Source organism: Osmerus eperlanus, chromosome 10 (genome assembly GCF_963692335.1).
Source record: "Osmerus eperlanus chromosome 10, fOsmEpe2.1, whole genome shotgun sequence".
NCBI lineage: Eukaryota > Metazoa > Chordata > Actinopteri > Osmeriformes > Osmeridae > Osmerus > Osmerus eperlanus.
The window spans coordinates 9,779,296-9,801,819 of record NC_085027.1 but is presented as its reverse complement, the minus strand read 5'-3'; the positions used below and the strand labels follow the sequence as shown (position 1 = coordinate 9,801,819).

Genomic DNA, 22,524 nt, shown 5'->3' with positions numbered 1-22,524 from the left:
ATAGACAATTCATTACGGCCTCTCCTCAGTACTCTTCGATGTTGACATTGAGGATTTACTGAATGCTTCTGAAGTAACAAAAAAAAAAAAGAACAAAAAAAAGAATATGTTGGGGAGGATTGTCCCAGGGACCCAAAACCATGAGCACACACACGCCCGCCACCCAAACACACACACAATCTCTTTCCAGCAATCCCTAAGCTGTAAGCATATTATGTGGGAAAAAAACTGCACAGCATGTGAGCCAAGATCCTTTTCCCAAACCCGCATTGAAGATTCTCTTCATGCTTAGAAAACCCTATTTTAAGCTCCGTGTGTTAGGCTGTTTTCCTTTGAGAACAAGCTCCGGGAACAATATCTCTCCTGACACTGAGTCGCTCTCTCAAAATGCCATGTCTCATAACATAGCACAGGTAGGTCTACATCTCTAACTGGTTTCTCTGGGGGAAAATGTAAAAAAGAGAGAAGGAGAAATAAATTGTACACTGAAAACAGTGAATACATTACACTTGTTGCTAAAATTAAAACTGGAATAATGAGTACAGTGGGATAAAACTATGGGGGTTGTTGCATTTGCAGGCAGAACTTAAGTATCTCTGTGAGAATAATTCCTGGTGCCATGATATGAACGCATAATCAGATCTGCTGTCTGCAAGAATAAAATAAATAAAAATCACGTAATGATTGTACCACAAATCATTAAACACAGGTCTAATAGCATCCCTCATTAACTTAACAGAAGTAACTGTTGTTTTATATCTCAATGCACCAATATGAATTGCTCAATATTTTAAAAGACTGGGAAAGTTAAGGGTGGTGTCCACTGGCACTTGTGAGCCATTCATTTTCAATGGGAACCCCATGTTGGTTAAATACCTTTTATGTTGTTGAAGCTATGGCACAAGTACATGCATTAGCATTTGAAACCCACTCACACAGTCTCTAATATGTGAATACAGAGAAAAGTGCAGAAAGCTTGGCTACTGGGTTTAAAGGGCTCACATTGATGAAACCTTGCCAGAACCTTTTACTAAATGAAGCCTGGGACCAGTTTGATCTTTCAAAAAGCTCCCTGGATTTGACACTGATGGCCCTGTCAGGCGTTCGTGAATCGGGTGTTTGCTGAAACCTGGGCCATTAATGACTGTTGTCTCTAGATAGTAATCCTCCATAGCAGCTGGTGTGACAACGCATGAATCCCTTACTCCTCACCAAAATCCCTCAAAGTGATTTGCCATTAACCTTGTGATGGTGACAGACTTTCCTCAGCTCACAGTGCAAAGCTGGAGCAATTTCTCCTGCTCAGTCTTTGATGGGAAAGTAATGGTCAGGATTTCTATGTAATCTGTCACTGTACAAGAACAATTGCAAGATCCTAAGAATCTATAACTTTGAAATTGGTTGAGGACATTTGCGACCCCGGCAACCTGTGCCAGAAGCTCATAAAGAGTTGGATATGGTTCACAATGTTATTATGATGGTATATAGGTTTATAACTTTTTTGTGACCTTAAGGATAAAGGATTGTTGGCTGAGAGACAGGCAAGGGACACAAAGAGGTATTGCAGTTGCTTAAACTAAAACAAAGGGATCCAAATATAGAAATAAGAACAGAAAATAAATGCTAAAAGAAAAATGGTATACCAGGAATTCAAGTAAAATAATAATAACACAGCTAAATCAATGAGCAATTGGCTGTTAGAGAGTTCCTCTGAAGGTCAACCTAACTAAGTCAAGTGATATGAATAGTCTGACCTTTGCAGCTCCAGGGGAATCAATAGGAAATTCAATTGGTAGTGACTGTCTGAGCTCAAAATCAAATTATGTCAAAAGCAAGTAGCTAAAGATTCCTAATCAACCTGTTGAATGGAGGCTAACTGCTAGGCTTTACTGTTTACTACTTTGGGAGCATATCTTACAATATTCAACAAAAATGCATATTATTGTATTGTTGGCTAAGCTTGAGGTAACTCTTTAATAAATGTTTTAAAAGCCAACTGATGGATGTTATTTGCTAATTTATTTATTGCTAAACCGCAAGTTCTAGTCTTCAAGGACAGGGCATACAAATAATTAAAGTCTGAAAAGTTTATTTTCAGTCCAAAAAGGATGAATGGAAATAAAGCAACTGTGAACTGTCTATGTTTCTCAACTAAAGATATATAGTTAGCGAATTAGTAGCTAAATGTTAGCTAACTCAGCTAAGACTTTTTTAGCTTTTTTAACAACCGTATACTACAATCGTTAGCTAACATATTGTGGCAACATTATTGCCAGAAGCCAGTTTTTAGGGGAAAGAGGAGTTTTCCTACTTTTTTTTTTTTTTTTAACAATCCATGAACCAATAGCCCTAAACTACATCGAAGTGTGTCATTTTTAGAGGAGTAGTGAAGTTGACAGTGCAAAGGAAAGATTGCAGAGACTCTTGTACTGTAGGTTTATTGACAATCTAGAAAATATACAACAAGTCAAAGCCTAAAAGACATAAATGACTACAACATATTTCTAAGATCAATAAGTGGTTAAGGTCACTTGGAGGTGAACTTTATTACAACTGCATCAATAGATCACATTAACTGTATCAATTGGATTTTGTTATTTTTCATGACAGAATCTCCTCTTCTGAGTTGTATTTTTTCATTTTGATGATTTATTTGGAAATACATTACAAAAAATATATCTAAGTTAACATGTGCATGTTCTCCACTATGTTCCGGGAAGGATCATTTTAGCATCAGCTTCAGATGAGAACATGTACAATGACTTTTGGGGGGCGCTACTCTTTTGTCATCAGTAATGTCAGATGCAAAATGCCATCTCTTTTAATGTTCTGTTAAATAAAAAATCTGTCTCCATGAGAGGAAAGTGTCGCTACCGATCTCAAGTTTCCCCGTCTGCTGTCCTTAAAATGTCCTTAATGTGTTCCAATGTTGCTGTTGGAAATATCGGCCATGTAGTAAGCCCATGTGGTTATAGGGAGCTTGAGAATTCCCACAATAATTTCTGTGGTATTCAGGAAACACAACACAGTTAAACACAATCAAAGTAATTCCAGCTCCCTACCACCTACCCTTGTCGTATAGATGGAATGAATTAGGAATTTGAGAGAGAATAACAAACAAAAAATCAGGTATTCCTGAGAACGAATAGATTTGGTCACAAGTCCAATCCCTGTTTGCCTTCTAATTTCTCCTGACGGGACACTTGAAAGTGCTAAAGAAGAGATGTACTTTATGTCTTGCCACACCAGAGAAAGGAATTCAAGCAAAAACCTTCAAAATACCAGTCGCACAAGATACCCCACTGGAATTCATTGCTGTACTTACAGTGAGATTACGAACAGGACTTCTTGCAAGGTTACACAAACTTTTACAACAGGGTTTCCCGCAGCACTTTGCAGCTAAGGCGGCCGCCTAAGCAACACACACCTGTCGCCTTAACTACGTCAGATTCCAAACCGTGACCATTGCCAGTCCCCCCCCCCCCGACAAACCCCACCCTACCACCTTAACTAACATTTTCTGCGGGAAACCCTGTACACGATTGTATTTGTTTAACAATTTACAAGAAATTGTTACAAGATAAACAATGAAAGCCAACAACAAACCAAAAAGTTAACCATCTGTTAAAGGCAAGCCATTGACATTGTGAAATCTCTACAAATGCTGTCAGTTAACAATGATAACTGAGTCACCTTGATATTCAGTACGCAATCCATATTAACCAATTGTGTGGCCTAGTCCCTTTTCAATCACCCTGTATATCCCATTTCTTCACCCCTCAATGACTCTTTCAGGAATATGAGCCAGACCTGACATCCTCTGGGGAGGAGTAGATGATGTGCCAAGTACAGGCAAGGGGATAATTAACTCGGATTTCCAATTAGGACAAAGCAATCCATTGAGAATACATTGAGAGACTGGATAAATACTCAACCATCAGGAACAGGGGCTGGAGACAGGACAGGTAAATAGCTTTATAACAGTAAAGAATATACAAAGGCAATGATAAATATGGTATATAGTGGGATATTTTTAGAGCAAGTGGGATATTTTGCTGGCAATTTGAAGGCCATGGATCATAATGTGCATCAGTGAATTTACAAAAATTTTACTGTATCTGTTCAAATTGTCATCAATATCACAACATGATGACAACATTTCTTCTACATTTTACAGTCCCATTAACCGACAATAACATTTTCCTTTTGTGCTGGCACAAGGGTGTTCTGCTCATTAGCAAGTTTTTTTTAAACACAATCTGTATATGTGCACAACCAAAGGAGCTGTTCTTTCCTTTACTAATCAGCGTGCATTCTTTGAAAGTGAGAACTCAAGGCCTCCATCTCCATGGTCACAAAGGCTCCTCAGTGGTGTCCTATTAACAAGTTGTGCTAGCTACAGACTGTCCATAATAAGCAGATGACTCGAGTTTGAGCATTGATTCATTGTTGCAAGGTATTTTTAATGCTTCCTTATGCCTAGCAATGCATGTTAGGACATATGACATGGATATCCTTCTGATACAATCAATTTTAAGAATTGACAGATGGGGTAAAAGACCAATACATGTCCAACAAAAACATCAAGCTTCCTGTGGTTTGGACTATTTTAGACCATTTTATTATTTTGTCATTGTAACAAGGTGATTGTGGAAAAGGAGACAAACAAGGGTATAACAGCACAGAAGGAGAAAGGACTAAGTAGGATCCAACCCCCTATTGAGTGACATGCGTTCTTGACATGCAGCGATTGTTTTATCCCTTATGTCTTTCTAAAGACAATGCACATTGCATTTGAATTACTAGTTAGAACAATAACGTTTTTGTATACCATGTTTAATATAAATATAATAACCAACATTACTTTTCATGTTACATGATACAACTGGACTACTGTGTCAGTCTATTTTTAAATAGTAGTGTAATATCATTGAAGTCAGTTACCCTTGTCCCACTGCGGATCAGATTTTCCTCACATTAATACTCAACCTCCAGGCTCAAGTAAGAGCGCTCAGCTGTGGTAAATCTCTAGGTCTCATCCAGTACTTTAAAAAGTAACACAAATGTGTTATAGGCCTACTGTACATTAAAAGCCCCACTAATTTGACTTATATCAGCATTTAGACCACTGAAGCTTCACATTCTGGATATAAAGCTTGATGTTTACTTCAATGTCAAACACGTCTGTGTAGGGTCCGCGGACACCGCAGAGCCAGGCTGCATTGTCTACGTGCACCAGGGATGGGTGTCTATCCCACCCATCCCTTCAATGCCACTCACGCCAGAACACATAAACACTAGGTAGACACGAGGTAGACAGACAGACAGTAGCACGTTCAATCATTGCATTCGGTCCGAAATCCGAATGCTGTCCACTCATTAGTGCCGGTCCGACCTTAATGATTGGTTGTTTATTACAGTCTTGCAACACCCACAGATATCTGATTTATTTTATTTAACTGACAAACATTTAGATGTATTTGTTGCTATTAGGATGTGAAGTTTATTTCAGCAAATATGACAAAGTGCCTCTCAAAAGCATTGCCTACCCTGCCTCTAAGAAAGCAGACCAGCAGAAGTATAAACCAAGCTTTATACATCAGTACTAAGTCCCCCATGTTACATGTCTATGTAGCTTTAAAATGTATGCCTAGTAGGTAACTATTTTTCTTTAGAAATTCATTTTTTTCACCAGCCTTAACTTAGAATAAATTGATACCAACACATTGTGATGCAAAGACTTTATAACATGGTCATAATACAAAATAATGTGAACTTGTGACAGCAGTGTGAAACTAGGTTTAGTTACAACTGTTGGTAGGCAGTGAATGTTAGTGCAGGTACAGTGGCTGTTGGTGGCTCGCAAGATCCATTTCTCCATTGCTTTTCTGCTGGACGAGGTTATATTTATTACTAATGAGATACATTGCTCCATTGCTTAGTGAAGCAAAAGTGTTTATTTATTTACATTTATGTCTTGCAAAGCTCATCCAAACAATTTCACACGTGACACTGCATGTGCATGTAGTCAAATTGTTCATTTAACAATGTCCAACATTATTTGAATTTAAATAATTGTTGAACGAAATTCTTACGTATTATATGTGCCTAGTCTAAATAAAACTATTACCTACAATTCAACATTAATCACCGAATCTCCAGTAAGCTCATTAATGAGAGTACATCAAACTTCACACAGTCGTTGTATTTTTGTGATTTCCACTGAGGCAGGAAGTCAATACGTTGACACTGACTCCTTAGAGGAAGGTAGAGAAAGAGGGTCAGAGATAGCACAGTGGAACATGAAAACAAGAGAGACAGAGAAAATAGGTTCAAACCTACAGCCTGGGGGGGGGGGGGGGGGGGGGTGTCAGGCGAGTCTGTCACTGTCTGCTCTTCCACCTATTAGTTGACAGTGCAGAGCAGCCTTTCTCATTCAAAGTGTGTTATTCCCTACTTTGGAAATGGAAACCATCTCATTCTTAAGCGCTAAACGCACAGCCGGCATTTGACATGGAGGGTAAAGCACAGCAGATGTGAGCAATATTGAGGGAAAGAGTGGCACAACAGAGGAATTTCAGTGCCTCTCTGAAGATGTCTACCAAGCACTTGACACTATGAAACATGGAGCTTTTTATGAGGTAAAAAGTAAGAGAGGGGCTAATACATGTTCATGTTTATTTATGTTCATACATTTAAGTCAGTTCATTAACTAGTTTCCTGTTTATTGGTCATATATTATATGACTTGACACAATAAACATAATTTGATGGTAAAGAGTGAGCTCTTAGGAAAAATGCTACATGTCTTCTCCTTAAGTCCACTAAGAAGCGCTCCATGGTTTTCACACTTATTGTCCATCTCAAGGAGCCACTCATGAGAAGTGACATGTTCCTATCCACACTTAATCAAGTGACCATGGTTTCCATTCTCCCGTTGACAGCTATTTATCTTCACCTCCATTGCTTGCCAGCCAACATTTATGGCTGCCATTTTTTACGTGACTAGGTCAGAATATTGCATCCACCTTCCAACCTGATATTAATTAAGGGTAGGGGGTATGCTGACTTCAAGCCCGTCTTCAGTTTCCTTTCATCAAGATTCCACATGAGTAAAATCATGCTATGGCAAACCATACTGAAGCAAGCTATTTACCAGCCTGTCACCATCGCAAATGGGTGTGGACATCTACTGTATATAGGTCAGTGAGTGACTGTAGGAGTTCCCATGGTGATGAAGTGATGTAAATCTAGTCACTGCCCAGTTTGTGACTATTGAACTGCCAACCAGCACAGTCCCCAGTGGCTGTAGCCCTGAAAGGCAAGTAGCCCCTCCATAAATTCCTTTAACTAAGCTATATTTAGCAATTAATTCAAATACTAATATGCATTGTCATACTAATACGAATGTATATTAATGGGCATGGATGTTAGAGCTCCGAGACATCTGCATTGTCTGGGAGCAGCTACAATTGGTGTTTATTGCCATAATGCCAGACAACTCAGTGGGGTTTTGACACTTTCCAGCAATACTTAATAATAATAGTCTAGCCCACACACACACTACTGTCATGCTTGTCTGTGTGTAGAAATTCCAATCAAAGCTTATAAAATGGATGAAGGACCTTATAGCTATATACCTTATAACGCAACTCAACTAATAGAGCATGAAGAAATTAAAGATGTGGTACTTTAACAATGCAAGATGAGGTCAATATATTCCAGAAACATATACCTAAGATCACACCTGAAAAGCCAACATAAATCATAATAAAGGAACCAACATTTGATTACTCCTACTCTGGGCTTGTGTTACTTACAGTGAAATAGGTGTGACATTTTCTTCAAAGCCCTGTGGAATAATGTTGAGTTGAAGAAGTGGTGATAAGTCTTGATTAATTTATATGATATGACATATCCCTAGTAAAGGCAGAGGTAAAATCACTAGTTGAACCTTGTCTAATTAGGCGTGAACATTTCAGTAAGACACTTCTGGTGTTTACATTTGACTGTGGCTGGGAGACATCAAATTGGCCGACTTTTAGTGGAAACCACATCCCCTTCTCTAACATAGTGCACTCCAACCCCCCACCAGGGCATTCTAATGAAGATATTTTGGGAAAGCGTTTGACGCTGTAAATCTTATTATGCAAATATAATTTATTGGGGGGGACATTTAAATCACCGGGGGTCTCTGAGGTCAAGCACACAGACTAATTCAATGTGAATATACATGATGGTGATGATGTGGGCACTTTTTAGCCTCCTGTGGGGCTGCTAGTCATTGTCAGATCTTCGTCTTTGGGACAACATGACAGTATTCTTAAGGACAGCTGCCCACAGCAAAACAAATATGTACCCCTGCTCCCATAAGGGTCAATGCAATCAATGCTCCTCTGTGAATTGGCTGTCGCATAAAATATAGGGGTGAAACACTTACTCAAATGAATAGAGTGGAGTAGCTCAGATCAGGCTCAAAAGGATTTCTCCCTCCACAGGGACTAGAGGATCAGCAAACATGGACTTTTCACATTTGGTGAGAGACCACTCTGGGAATATCAAAGCAGCCCCAACCATTGGGAATTTCGCAAACTAGATGTACTTCCTCCTCCAAGCTAGTTTGAGTGACACTGACACTGACCCAATAAGAACCCAGCTTGGTGGTGATGATCACATGAACTTGTGTACACTACCAAAATAGACACTCGGCTGGAGCACAGGGTGTGGGCCACCATATGTGCATGCTGAGATAAAACGGAAGAAGTAAAGGTACCCCTGTAGATAAAAGTGCATTGGAGCTGAGTATCAGCCGCTGTGCTTCCAGATTTATCCATTATTGGTCGGACACTCTCCCAGTGTGTCTGATTCCTTTGATGAATTTGAACTGGGTTGAGGAGGAAACTGACTCAAAGAAATCTTTCCAAATCCCTGGAAGCAGTGACATATGTCTACCTGTTTGGTGTGGTGCCACAACACTTGCGGACCTAGTTCTAGCTTCTGTGTCCTGCTAGTTTACTCATCTGTTTCCATGATGAGTAAGCATTCCTTAAAGCTAATCATGCAACCCTCAAAAACAATTAGCAGCATTGACATAGCCTCCTACATATCTTACTTGCACTCATTGACCACTGATTTAAAGCACTGCTCTCAAGCCATTGTTTTTTGTATTACTCTGTGATCCTACTGCTATAATATCAACCTACTTTGCTGTTGTCTGGTGGCAAATTAAACAGGAAACTACTGTAGGATAGCTGAGGGGAAGATCAATATTGTACAAATATCTGGTCAAGTAAGATGTCAATCCTATGGTGTCAGTAGGAAAGAAAGTCCTCTATACTTTGGGGTCAGTGTTGTGTGAGGTGGTGGGGCTTTAATAATAATCTTGACTTTTTGCATTTGTCACAAAGCCAGCAGTTGTTTGTGTTTCTCCTGAAGTCCTTTGATGCACCATTCTCCTTGTGTCAAAGACACCACAATGGCACGTTTGAGCTGAGCCCCCAGCTGAAATTTTTATATTACTCCTTTTTATGTAGGAAATTGTATCTAATGTAGCTGCTTGTCAGCAGCAATTTTGGTGAGGCTCTGCTGTGGGTGATGAATGATGAGTCGAAAAATGGTGGTGACTGTCAATCATTGTCTTGTCAACAAGTGATAGGTTGACTATTGCATTCAGTCAGCTCTGTAGTTTATTTACATAATACATTTATGGGAAACTGACCATTTATGAAAATAATGAAATTGTAAGCATTTAACTGAGTGCATTACACTAACCTGCTGAGAGAGTGAAAAAGAGAGAGGGGGGAGAAAAATGGTATTGTGTGACTAAGCTGCTGCTATATTGGTCTTGTGTCACTTTCATATACTATTTAACACCCATGGTTCGAGCTAACTGCTTTCTTAGAAACATATGTATTTCCTGTTGATAAATACATTTTAAAGATCCATTCTAAAATGTCAAATGAAGACTTTGGTAGTTGTGCAGTGAAGGTTGTAGGTCACGCAAAATATGTGCTCTACTTGACAGTGAAAGTTCACTTCAAGTTGGTTGCATGGGCATGATTCACATTTAAGATGCAGTTTTAGTGTTTTGTCCAATAGCTCAATTAAATAAGATGTGGTAGCCATGGGGAGTCTTGGGAAATATATGGTCTACTTTAGGGGGTATGCATTGTACACATGATCTATACATTTATTTTAATTTTTATAAATGGTATCTATGACGTCTGCCATTGATGACCTTGGTGTTACTTTGATGTGTTTTAATGTGTGTCTACATGTTCTTGGCCTCTCTGAGGAAGTTTTCTACTACTACTAATTGAACTGGAATTGTCACATTGTAATGTGTTAACTGACATGATTCTATGCATATTCATGTTTTTTACTCTATACAACAACAACAAAAATCATAAAAAGTAAAAAAAATAAATAAAAAAAAAACACTTGTCTAGACTTTTATCAAAGGAATCCTTGTTGCTTTCAGAAGATAGCAACATGACTGATAAGTTCTAATCCAAACGACATTATCAAAAGTAATTACTCGGTTTCTCCAAGCACCTCTGGTAATGGCTTATTGTAGCCAACTGTTACAAATAGAAATCACCCACAGTGCACAATTCTCATTTGCAGCAATCCACAGGAAGAGTTTGTATCTTCAGGGTATTCCTTCCCTAATAGCAAAGGCTCATGTATAACTGGAATACAGTAATTGATTATTTCCAGTGGTGTGTTTGGAGCAGGCTTGTAACTCGAGGACCGAAGTTCAAGAATTTAGGTTGTTGTTGTTCATAATCATGAAAAAAAACAGGGCAACATGCAGAGTCTAACCCCCTATCTCGACTCTTGGCTCGATGGAAATCGTTGAGTTGTTGGCTTACAGTGTTTTGTGCTGAAAGAAATATAGTTATAGGTCGATTAGATCATTGAGGGCCTGTATTAAACAATAAACATACCTTTTGCTGTCACAAGGTTGCAGTGCTGTAGCAATGAATTATACCTGTTTATATCCCATGTCTTGTAAGATGCTGAGGGTAAGCAAATGGAAAGAGTTCTCTTTAGCCTCTGTGAAGTCTTGCTTCACCTTATCGGTCCAGCAGTGCATTATTCCCCCTCAGTCCCAAATGAAACATGACAGAAGTGAAACAAAGTTGCCTTAAGGCTTTGTACATACGTAAAAGGCATTTACGTAGAAAGGCAGCTCAACACAGTCCCAAGAGCACACAATCATCGCTAATCCGTTTGGGTTGAAAGTAATGTTTTATTATTAGTCTTATCCATTTAGGTAATGGGATTCACTTTGCTACAGTATGCTACCAAGCTCTACAGTATTCAGAATCTCATGTCAGCTGAAGTTGGGGTTGTAGGATTAATAGAAGTTGTATAAGACATTACACAACCTTTTAGTCACTTAGAGACATTAACCATTTGGAATCTGGGACACCACTTATATGACTCGAGGATTTTGATAAACAACCTGCAATAAAAATAATTTTAAAATGATGACGAACAGAGTGCACAAATGAATTGTTTATTTTCAAATAATGTATTACGCAGTTTAATGTCACTATAACATAATTTTATTTCAATTTAGTTAAGATCTACTTTTTTAAGCACAGACCACATGACATTGGTAATTTGATAATCATCTAAAGTAATTGTGTTTTGTTTACAGTTGCAATAACATTTTATGTAAAGTTTTGGGTTCAGTCGATTAATACATTCAATACTAATATTTCTTAATAGCATTTAATAGTTGATTAAGATTGATCTAGTCTTTTGCAGCATAGTGGACATTCACATAGTGCCTGACACTGTCCCTTTAAGGATCTGCTCATCGTCAAGGACAGGCGGAAGATAAGGACTGACTGCAGAGTAGTAGTCAATGCCCAGGACAGGTGACACAGAAGACCCTTTGTCTAAATCTCGGCTGATAAGAAAGGATTGACAAGGTCATGCACACCGGAGACATTCACTAACTCCCAAAAGTGACCAGATGTGGGACAGCTTGTATCTTTACCATGTCAAGTTCCAAGTTAACACATTTCTTACAGTTGAATGCATTTTTTTTAATTTTCATTGGCTGCCTAAAAGATCTTCTGTAGCATTGTCAGTTTACACAGCAGAAATCCAGTTGTTTTTTTGTGATGAGCACAAAACCAAGTGTGAATAACATATTGGTCAACCACTAAAAGTAAATCAACTTCAGTATGCTGGGAAGATTTTATTCAAATTCGAATTTGCCATTAGTAAGAAAACCTTATGATACAAAATGTTCCTATCCTCATTAAGCTGTAAGTGAAATCATGTCTTAATACATTTTCTTATTTGTATTAAACACAGTTTGAATCGTCTGCTAATAATAATATTCAGACCAAAAGAATTGCATCAATTTCCAGCTTCCAATTTAAGAAAAATAAATGCAGTTCTACTTCTGTGCTTTAGAGTTACACAACAGGCATACATTACCCTTCCTTAAAGCTTAAGTCATGCAAGTCACACAAGCGGGGTTTAAGAGAATGAATTACAATCACTGCAGGTGAGGATATGCCGCAATCCAAGATTGTGGATGCTGATAGGAAGACAGTGGTTAACCAGGATACTGTGCATGCAGGTAAGGAGATGTACTCCCCTTGTGATGTCATTACAGCTCTATCATGAGGTCCCCAGGTGACCTTCAGAGCTAAAAAATAATTAACATCTTATCAAAAGACAAACTGTGTTGAATGTATTTCAGGTTGGATTTAAATTCAACAAAGTGATACTTTAGCTCACAATGCAGACAATCAATTTGTCATGGAGAGCATCTCTAGGTTTTCAATAGTAACTAATGTAGACTTCTGCAAAGACATTTGTGGGCATTTATGGGAACAGATGAAAATCCAAGGTCTTCTGGAGCTGTAAAATATTGTAGACAGTTGCATACTGACTTTGGTTAACTTCTAAGCAACTTCTACATTCCATAGACATTGCTATAACTAACTTATCCTTTCTGGTGCCTTAACAAATCGAGCTAATTAAGAGTTAAATCCACTGCCGTTAAACTGCTCAAAGACCAAACAATCTGTTTGTGAAATCTCCTCAAACACTTGGGGATGCACATCACAAGAGCAACTCCAACCAAATAACGTTATTGGAAAAAGGATTAAGGTCTGTATGTTCGGATCCAGTTGTCTGTTGATCTAGTTCTGCACAAAATCATCCCCAGTAACCTCAATAGTCTCTGGAACAAATTTAGTTCAACATAAAAGGATTTCACATTTGTAATTGTACCCCTATTGCAAAGATTATAAGATTACCGGCACATTAGAATGCATCACTAATCCAGTGAGTCAAATCGGAACATTAAACTATATCTCTAAAAAATATTCATCGAGAGCTTGAGTTATACAATCAAATGACATTGCCTAATGCACAAACCTCGGTGTTTTATTAATAGCATGGACCTTTTCAAAGTGTGAGTATGTGTAATTGCTTAATCTGGTAACACAAATTTAATTTACCTTTAAATGTAGGACGTGCATGTTTTTGTGCCACATTGGCAGTCTAACAGTCTGCTGCAGTCTACATAGCTCTATACACTGCAGCTCTCTGAGATTCTCTGTGCTCCCAGGGAAACAGTGCTTGCCTGCCAAATTGACATTCACTGGAGTATGCCCCCTCCTGTCATTTTGTCAACACCGTCACTGTGTGGAGCTCAGCCAAGCAAGTCCTCTGACAGACAGGCAAATAGGGAGGTGGACTTCAGCAACATAACACCCTCTCACCATCCTCTCTCTGCCCAGTGGAGGGGTCCAGTGTACACACATAAGCACTTGTGCATGCGTGCACACAGACACCCAGGGTGAAGGCCATGTTCTCTTGCTGTGGGCCTCTTGTTCCCTTCGACATCAATAACCATATGGGGCGCATGACGAAGACTATGCACAAGATGCCATCACCAAAGCATGAATCGAACTATCAGCACAGATTTTTTAATAGTTGGTTCTATGGTATCAAGGATCATGTATCAAGGCTGACTAATGTAAATGACTAAATGTACATGTAAATGTAAATCAAGGTCATGTATCAAATCACTCCATTTGCTTTACATAAATACTTTTCATTGGCTGTCTGAGTCAGGTGGCTGAGCGGTTAGGGAATTGGGCTAGTAATCCGAAGGTTGCTTGTTCGATTCCCGGCCGTGCAAAAATGACGGTGTGTCATTGGGCAAGGCACTTCAACCTACTTGCCTCGGGGGGAATGTCCCTGTACTTACTGTAAGTCGCTCTGGATAAGAGCGTCTGCTAAATATAAATGTAAAATGTAAATACTGAACAACCCTAAAGGTATTCAAAAGGTCACCATGGATACATTGTCCCCTCACTGGTGGACCTTCAAGGCCAGACCCTTGCATAATCATGCACCAGTGATTATGCCATTTGCGTTTTCCTCCCATAATGCAACCCTCAGTTTGCGTTGATGATAAAAAAGCAATGGTCTCTGATGTACCAGTGAACACAGGCTGTCCCCGGGAACGCGAGCGTAATCAAATAGAAAACATGAGTGCTTATGAGATAAACTCCCTGCATGGCATCATAGAACGGTTTATCCATTTCATTTTCCAGGTAGTGCTGGCAAAACACTCCCCTCTCCAAACACACAGGAGGTTGCACTTATCAGAGTCAGGTGTCATGGCAAAACACTGTGAGAAGAGGGCGATAGGGGACTCAAATGGAACCAGCACTTGTCAGCCAAGATGGATCCTGACACCAGAATATGCTCAGGAAGAGATTAGATAAAAATAACTGAATCCATCCCGGCATTGTAGTGAGGTGTGCAGGTGGCTGATAAAGGATTCAGATTTATGTATCTTGAGCAGAGAAAAGAACAGATATTGCATTTCTTTTTTTTTTTGGGGGGGGGGGGTAAAAAAAACTGGCGTAGGTGTGTGTGGGGAATGGGGTAAAAATGGACGGGGTTAATAAACGTCAAGAAAAGACAGATGAGCTATCGGTCTTGCAAATTCTAGAACTCCAGAATTATTGGGGGGTGGAGTTTTTACTGTGTTAAATGTATTAGTCCTTCAAGACTAAGAGTTTGTTACCCACCCATTGTAAACCATCCTTTGTATACTATCCCTTGTGCCAGACATACAGTATAAATATATAAATGCAGTCCATTACATACATTTTATGATGAAGCCCCTCTTCTTAATCAGGTTCTGGGCAGGGGACACTTTCTCCAATATTTTGGAAGAATACCAGCTATGTTTCGATGGGAACATAGAGAGCTGACCAGGAAACCAAGTGAGATTAAAAACATACAGTGGTTTTACAGCCAAATGGATAAGACAGAAACAGTACACATCAAAGATAAATAGATGATTGATTTGTGCATTATTAGAAGAGAAGATAACAATTATGATGAAGTCACATATTATCATGAAATTTACTGACATTCCGGTAAAAACAATCCAATTCCAACATTCCGATTAAGCGTACAAATGTATATTGGCAAAAAAATATTAAAAATTAACTGTTTAAAATAACTTTAAGTCAAATAAAGTCCAGTTTACTCATGCAAACTGAAAACGTTTGTGCAACTGTTCTTGGATGGAATGAGCCAAACCCTAACACAACCTAACACCTAATCTTAACCCAACAAGTGTAATACCTAATCCTATCTCTGACCCTAGCCACCGTGGTGTAATGCCTAATTATGACTAATGCCAACTGACTTGATTGGATTTGCTTTTAAACTTGTAGGCCTGTATTATTTATGATCTTGCTCTTTGCTCATGCCCAAGCCAATCTCGCTACACCCTCTGATCTCACTAATCAGTTGTGAATAATGCCTCTGAGCACTTTGGTTTCTTCCATAGGGTCCCAATTATGAGCCATTAGTCAGCCAAAAGAGAAAGACGGAGCAGAAAAACAGATGCAGTGGAGAGTATGTACACAGCATGATATAGTACTAGATAACAGGAAACAATAAAACTGGATAGTATGTTATTCTTAGCTAGGTGTGTTGCATGACATTTAAACCTTACATATAATAATCATACAATGGCCATTTTATCTAACTGTGTAAGATAATGTAACTGATACAATGCTGATATAAAGTGTGCAACATGCATTCCGATACTGCCTTGCCCTTCAATTGTAGATACACTCGAATGACATTTGGTGTCACTTTGGCTGTCGAAAAGTGCATGTGCACCCCCTGGGCCTTGAAGTGACACTGATAGGTTGATTGATGTGAGAATAAAAACAACTAATGACCTGCCTATGTAGTCGAACACCCCCCTAGTCTTTCCATGCAATCGAGATGTACCGTGCTGTATTCTGACTGACAAAGCCATGTAGTGCACTCCTGAGAGAGTCAAGGTTGTTTGAAGTCTTCCACAAAGCACAAAAGGTGATGGATCGTTATCCAAGTCTCCTAGTCATCAGCTGAGACAGCAATGTCATGAGACTCAAATTTCAAAGACAAAAACAATGCAAAGAAAGTCTTTCATTTTCTTGTAGGTCCTGCGGAAATTGTGTAGCTTTACATTCTACAAGAAAGTTAATGCATGCGCTACTTAGTACTTTTAGCTGTCCCATATGTGTACCGATTCCCTTGAGTTTTCAGTTAACTTGGAACCAATGCAATTGTTGGGATAACCTACAAATAGTAAATAATAGCAGCTTTATTCTTTATAGCCTGCCTGCTTCATCTGCTGATTATATCATGGTTTGTTTGTTATGTGCTATCATATTGTACTGTACAGCTTTACTTTGTCACAGTAAGAAACCCACTGTGATGTATTTAATAGGTCTGCTATTAAGTACCATTTAGTTTGAGTCTACACAGCCGTTCAAATTCATCACCACTAATTTCTTCTTCGTTCTTGCACACATAGTCGGAATTGGAAAAACAATGTATCAGGTTTTATTATCGTAATATATCCAGTCACATCGGAGTAAAACAATAACCCGGCTATTCCTTTATTGAGCACGTCATTGAAAACCCATCAGTCTCTTGTTAACATAGATAACTACTAGACTTCTGCCGATCAAAATAGCAACAGCTGACACTAAATGTATAATCTGACAATCAAGAAGCATGTTCAGAAGTACTAAACAGAGGTTTGTGGGTTGGGTAAGATATAATGGTTGCCTAGTCAAATATTTTTGGGGAAATTATGCAGTTAGGATAAAAATGTAAGATATTAGACAAACGTTTTGGCAGGTCTAGTTTGTTTAAGTTGGGTCACATAAAGTCAGGCAAATTGATATTGGAAATAAAATTCCAGTGAAAATGCCTAATATTAAATTCTACAAAGGTTTGGTACCGATAGTCTCTACTGTAATTCTAATTGAAATCTGCAGTATTCTCTTCAAGAGGGGTCTCAATATACAATTGCTCATGCACTATTGCTTTGACTTCAAGGAAAACCTCACTGCATATAGACTACTCTTTTTTCCTTCATTTTCGCTATTGCTTTCTTATTACCCAAATACAAACCCTGCAACTTCATTTATTTTACCCAACCCCATTACAACGTTACTACACTTTGCAGCAGGGAGACAATCCAAACTTATAATGTGTATTGATCTTTGTTTGTCCCTTCAGCCAAAATATCTGCTCAGCAGTTCAGCATAGTTCTCATCCATATTTCAACTATAAGTGAAGCAAGAAAGCCTTGGCAAGGGTTTGCTCACATTAAGGAAATGTATTTGACACATAAACTTTGTGTTTTCAAGTGGGTGAAAAGCAACCTGTCGTATACATCACGTTTGATCATTCTTTCAAATGTTTTTGAGGTGGAGTTCTGCAAATGTGAATCCCATATGGCCTTCAATACAAAAATACAGCTATTGTTTCCCCAGTACAGATTATGGTGGCCGTTTAATTACTATCTCATTTGTAGGAGCGCTACCCAAGGTTCTGTTTATTGCACCCCAATTCATTACTGTCATGTGGCCAATGTGGTTGTGGTGACATGGCAAATATAGTGTGTCCTTCATTTCAATTATCACTCACACTCAGCTTGCTCTAAGGACATTACCATCCTACACAAATGTCATTTTCTTTTATCTCAGGGCACAAACCTTACCCGAAAAGTTAAATTCATAATATTGTGTGTGCGTTCCGAAGACTCTTTATGACAGCTTGAAAAATCTGTCTGTCTAAATGGCACATGAAAATGCTCTCTGGCTTCCATCGACAATATTTTGACACACAAGCTAAGTAAAAACTAAGAGTGATACATTTAAATAATATGGGTACTATTTTAAAACAATCCAAAGATATTCCAAACCAGCATTCCAACAGGATTATTTAATGAAAATTGACTCAAATTATGAATTATATAGAAACTGTCACTGTTTAATTTGTCAAAACCAACATTTGGAAACTGTTTCCTTTCGATGCAAAGCATGTGGTTGTTAAAACAACAACGTCAATCCAACGTGACTCGCAGAATAGCTCACATTATAAATCAACTGGCATTTAATTAAGATAATGATAGACCCTTCACTCTGTAATCACGAAGAGCCAACTGAACTACCTGGCATAGCAGCCAAGTAGGTTCTTCAGAGAGACAAAGCACAAGTAAGAACAGCATTCAACACTTCAGTAAGCAATATCCGAAATGGCTGCCTTTTATCACAAAGGTGATAAACATTCGTCTAGGATGAAACTGGTTTCTGTGGTCGATAACCCTGCCAACCATGTACAGTCCTTCAGTATATATATATATATATATATATATATATATATATATATATATTAGGGATATAACCATCAACCCATTTAGGCCTAATTTCCTGTCGCCCCACACTTGACCCTCTAGTCAATCTGCACTTTCTCCCTCCGTCAAACATTGTTTGAACTACAAGGATTTGACCGCAGACTCTTTTCGATTAACACCCATCCAGAGATTTCAACTGGAATGCAAAACAACATTCTATCATGTGCTGCTTGAAGGCACGTTCAATTCAAAATCCTCCTGAGTTTGAACCATTTTCCTGCTAGTCTTGATGTATTGATTAAATTAATCAAGAGGCCCTTGAAACCAAGAATTGATCGGAAGTAAGTGATTATCTTTAGCAGGTTTTCGGAGAAGCGAGAGTAAGCACTTTGTGGCAGACAAGACAACAGATTGGTTGAACTGGACAACGGTTGTCATGAATGTGCTTGCAGGCTAATTAAAGTGATCCAGGAAGCAAACACACACTGCAGGCAATACATACCTGATTAGTTATTAACAATGTTCTACAGTATTTCATGTTTATCTTCCATTTAAATTTGTCTTCAATAAAAAAGTTCTTTCTAACTATTAAGAGTTGAGGCTTGTTCTTGTAAAGCCAAATGAGAATCCTATTTGATCACTTTAATTGGAGGTTTTGACTCATTCAGCTGATGATATTGTTATGCATAGCTACAAGGTCATCATGCACTAATTACAAAAGCCTATTCAATACTCCATTATAGAGTATATCTAGCTGGATAACACTGTGTATTTTGAGCTAATACAGCTAGTGGTCTATCTTGCTGTTATTTACCAGTCATAAACTGCTTTCCTATTACAGTCTGATCATATGTAAAGTTCAAAGACACATTTCATATTATGTGCAATATGTTAGTAGTTACAGGCAGATGTGCATGGAGTGAGCAATGCAACCTTCTGTCAGCATAATATTTATCATCCAAGGAACTTCAGTTTTTAATTGTAGACCGGCAAGTGAATATTTGATGTTGTTCTGGACATTCCCCTGGACATCACCATTTACTAAGACACAGTAGTTGCCAAGGTAGGAGGCATCAAATAGTCATTGTAGAAAATGCAAGAAATCCAATTAAAGAGAATGTTATTGGAGTAGACCTGACTAAAGAGTCTACAGTAGATGTATAAAGCCACACACGGTCTACAATTGACATCAACCTAACCCAGAACTGGATAGAGACACTCACACTCTGCAGTGAGTGTCTCTAGCTGTGCAAGGTCATTATTTGGGGTTGGCGGAGATCATAAATATATTTGGTTCGTAATCAATGGGTTCTAAGCTTGACACCAGCCGAGTGCAACCCTTTTTTGTAGTACCGTAAATATAACCTGAACCATAACCACAGGAGTAGAATGTCTAAGCTGCCATCTTTGGAAATTGGGCACATTTGTTAGCTGGAAGTGTGGCTAAAGAGACTTTGATTTTCCAAGAGATTGACTACAGTACATGCACTTATAGTTTCAGAATAGCCATGGGTTCTTCCTAACTTAGAGTGTGCTAGTTTTGAAATCCAACACATCAATATAGTCATTGAAAGTAATGAAATATAATTATTTAACCTAACATTCCCAAACAAATATTATAATACAAATAATAATAATAATGTACCACTTGAATTCTAAGCAGAAAATCTTTACAATGTGAGTCTTTTTGTAATTAAGCTCAAATCAAAGCTATAAGCAGAAAAATGAGCCAGTGATCATAATACTTCACATTTGCAGTACACTGTAATCTTTGTATTTACATTAACTGTCCTATCTTACAGCAACAGTCCAAGCCAAGTGGATCTAGATTGAAATAAATGTGCAAATTGGCTTCTCTCATGCAGCACTTGTGGACTAATTTCACTAAACCTTAAACAAATGAGTTTGGTTGGAGCAATCAGGCTCACTATAGCCTCCCTCAAAAATAATGCTGTATTTCTGCTCATATTTTCATGATAAAAGTTGGTAAATCAGCATTCACACCTACATTAACACCAAAAGTTTAAATACAAATACAAAAACAAAAACTGTATGTATAAATAGAAACTCCCGGATACTCCCTCGTCACCATGCACTGAATTACATAATGGTGATCACTGCAGGGATTGTTCAGATGTTTTATTTGAGTCTACACATTTCAAAGCACAAAAATATTTGTGCTTTATATATATATATATATATATATTGGAGGTCCCCACGAAACCAAGCCAAAATGATCCATAAGGTAAATGAGAGATGAATTGACAGAGTAAATCTAGTATTGCATGGTATGTGGGATATATATATATATATTGGAGGTCCCCACGAAACCAAGCCAAAATGATCCATAAGGTAAATGAGAGATGAATTGACAGAGTAAATCTAGTATTGCATGGTATGTGGGATATGTTTATGTTACAGTCACCACCATGCATTTCCTCTCACAAAAACTCGTATTATGGTGGTAGTGTTAGACACTGGTGGAAAAGGAGCTTGATTTCATCAATGGTTTAATTAATCATCAAAAACTCCCTCCCTCTCCATGTTCCATCCTCTCTCTATTCTTCAAGATATTCCACCATATCTGATTATCCCTCTCTGCATTATTCAGCACACACTTTCTCTCTAAAAACGTGGCAAACACTAACACCATAGGTCCTTAAACCGGTTCTCCTGACTTAAACTTGCTTGCTTCCAATAGGATGCAAGACCTGCTACCAACTCCCTGCAAGCAACGTCTCCACAATTCAGGCGTTTCGAGCGGTGAAATACACAACAAAAACGAGTATTTCAAGGCACGGCAGGAGAGTATAGTTCAACAGATAAGTATTTCTGTAACCCTCACTCTACAGACTCTTTTCGGCATGCTTAGCTCATAAACGCCTCATGCCAGAAACAAAGCTAGTATAGTAAACCTATTTGGCAGGACTGACCGGAGCTCAAGTAGCGTCGAAGATTAGCCATTGTGCGTATTCATCCCTCTTCTTTTCAGAACCACAAAGGATAAAGTAAAATAAAAGCCATGATTCCCGACTTACCTAGTGTTGAGACTCAAGGCTGGACATAGAAGCAGGAGGTAAATCGCTTGGATGAATTTCATAGCTTTGTCTGGCACTCACACTCCGTTTCTCTCTCCCCTTCAATTTGCTTTCTTTTCACCCTTTCGTTGTCTCGCTCCCTCTATCTTTCTTGCTGCTCGTTCACTGGCTGGCTGGCAGGATTGGTAGCACAGTCAGTGCGCATACACGCAGACATACAAACGTAGAGATGCAGACAGATGCAACACTGTGGTTCTGTGCGAGGGAGGATCTCTAGCTTTAAATAACACACAGGGATACAGACAGACTTATTAATTGGAAAGACCGGGAGGGGCAAAATCAGAGGTAGACAGGAGAGGGATTTGGAGATGGCACTGTGATGTCAGCATCCAATTCAGCCACTGGCGGTGAGAGACTTTCTTTCCCATTATCCTGTGACGAATTCCCTTGGCGATGCACCTCCACAATCATATCAATCAGAACCTATTATTATCAGTACTCCAATGGGCAATGGGAACAATTATCGGAGCATGTGGACTAAAGATAAACAAATACTGAGTCCATTATCAGGAACTGTGATTCAGCTCTAATTGGGATGCTCATAATGTCCACAGTTTACTTAAACCAAACAGGTGAATGGCTGATAAAGAGACAAACTAATTACATGGCCAGATATGTGAAGATATAATTACACTCCCCCTGCCTCCCACCCTCCTGTTGACAGACTTGGTTGAATATTTTAACCAACATAGTTTTTTTCCACATCTTCCTACTT

General features: G+C 38.6%; 1 protein-coding gene across 1 annotated transcript in view; it reads right to left on the bottom strand.

Moving 5' to 3' along the window:
• The window catches only part of luzp2 (leucine zipper protein 2), a 71,430-nt gene extending 49,378 nt beyond the window's left edge, over nt 1-22,052 (bottom strand). Inside the window, exon 1 of the mRNA XM_062471843.1 lies at nt 21,750-22,052. Coding sequence (XP_062327827.1) covers nt 21,750-21,811 — 62 coding nt within the window. The 5' untranslated portion in view covers nt 21,812-22,052. The remainder of the gene's footprint in view (nt 1-21,749) is intronic.
• Between the last annotated feature and the right edge of the window lie 472 nt (nt 22,053-22,524).